Source organism: Nansenia antarctica (assembly GCF_963989245.1).
Source record: "Nansenia antarctica genome assembly, chromosome: 19".
Taxonomy (NCBI): Eukaryota; Metazoa; Chordata; class Actinopteri; order Argentiniformes; family Microstomatidae; genus Nansenia; species Nansenia antarctica.
In genome coordinates this window covers 17,097,338-17,099,140 of record NC_137692.1, presented here as the reverse complement: position 1 = coordinate 17,099,140, position 1,803 = coordinate 17,097,338, and the positions used below count along the sequence as shown (strand labels likewise).

The 1,803-nt window shown below is 48.7% G+C and overlaps 1 protein-coding gene across 1 annotated transcript in view; it reads left to right on the top strand.

Annotated features, from left to right (window-relative positions):
- The window catches only part of ehbp1 (EH domain binding protein 1), a 143,230-nt gene that overhangs the window by 102,912 nt on the left and 38,515 nt on the right, over nt 1–1,803 (top strand). The window contains 1 exon segment of the mRNA XM_080548996.1: nt 1,766–1,769. Coding sequence (XP_080405122.1) covers nt 1,766–1,769 — 4 coding nt within the window.

The following is a 1,803-nucleotide window of genomic DNA, read 5'->3' as shown; positions in this document are numbered from 1 at the left end:
AGAATAATGTATATGCACTGTTCAGATTGCACAGCTGGCGAGCACCTGTTTGGTTTCAAGTGAAATGTGAGTCGCTCAGCTGGTTCGCTCGCGGATCAATCATGCTAGTTTTGGTGTATTTCCAAACCAAATAACGACTGCACCTTCAAACTGCACCTTCACATTCCCCGTTTCCTCGCTAGGTTGTACATTCGCTGGAGAAAAAGATGACAATGATACGCAGATTTATTGTTTCAGTTATGAGTAGTCTACACATTGCAACCAAAACGATATGACAGCATATTTTAGCCAGGCTACTTTTGATCTATACCATGACCGTTTGCGAGAGGCAAGACAGATCACACAATGCCTTTTCCCATCCTCAGAGTACAATGCTATTTTTTTAAAGTAGGTTAGAGAGAAAGAGAAGGAGAGAGACAGAAGGAGAAAATGGAGAGAGCAAGAGAAGGACCAATAGAGGCAGTGATAGAGACAAACAGAGAGGGGGGAAATGAAAGAGAGGGATAAAGAGATATAAATGGAGGGGATTGACAGAAACAGAGGAGGAATAGAAAGAGACGAGGTTTATGTGCCTCTTTCTGCCTTTTTGAATTCACTAATTGTGGATCTTATTAAAAATGGAGTTTGGGGTAGAAGGGAGGGGAGGGGGAAGGAGTGCTGTAGGCCTGATGCACAAGGCCTGCCGAGCAGAACGCCTAATCCTAGCCCCCGCACTGCTCCCCTTCTTCCACTCAGGGTCCTTTAATTCAGCCTGGGCTGCCCCCGCCAACCGCCTGCCCTCAAACTTTCCAAACTCCATCACCGTGGCCTCCGTTAATTAGTGTTAGCCAGCCGCGCTGTAACTAAACCCGCTCGCATCGCTCACTCACTCCGCGCTCCACATCACGGCAAGCAAATTAAAAAGTGGGGGCGGGGAGGGGGGGGGGGGGGGGGGCAACAGGAAATTCTCTCTCTCTCTTTCTCTCCCTTTCACTGAGCGCTAAGTGGCATCAAACGGAGAGAGGTTCCCTACAGTATTTCAAATATCCACCTCTTTTCTTGGGGGGTGGGGGGGGGGGGTATTTTTTTTTGCATCCCATTTATGCAGCCAGATTTAAAGTCTCCGTCTGGATTTGTTGTGTTGTTTTTATGATTCGGAGACGGCGGTTTGATTCGGGTCCCCTCAGGAGGCTTAATGGAACATAGTGTTTTTCATGTTTTGTTTTTGTTTGGTCTAGGCTTTATTTGGTGTCATTGCCGCGGCAACTGTTGCCGCTGAGCTGTGAATGGGCAGATAGAGTCTGCTCTGCTTCAGTGTGCAGGAGGCGCCATCAGATCAATATGGACCGAGGGAGGGAGGCTGGCGGAGGCGGGAATGGGAGGCCTCATTGTGATGCACGGGACGGAATGAGGAACGTCTATCAAACACATTCCGTTCTATGCGTTACAATAGATCTGTCCTCCCTTTTCTACCTCCACCGGCCTCCCCTGATATGGACACATTCCACTCTGCATGCTAACTCAGCCCTCAAGTGGATCCTCCTGGGTTTTCACCACATCTCTGTGTACGACAGGGCCGTGGGAAGGAAACACAACACTTGCTTTATGACACCTAGCTCTCGGCAGAGAGGAATGACTTGACTTCCATTGACTTCCATGCGAATCGTTCATTGACGTCAACGGAAGATTTGCAAGGCATTTGTAGTCGTGCTCGTGGAATCCGTGATGTCATGGTAGGATCTAGGCCCGTGTCTTTAACCAACTAACATGTCCTTGTCCTCACCAGGCTTGTGTCCAGCATGCTGTCAGACTGACATAAACCTT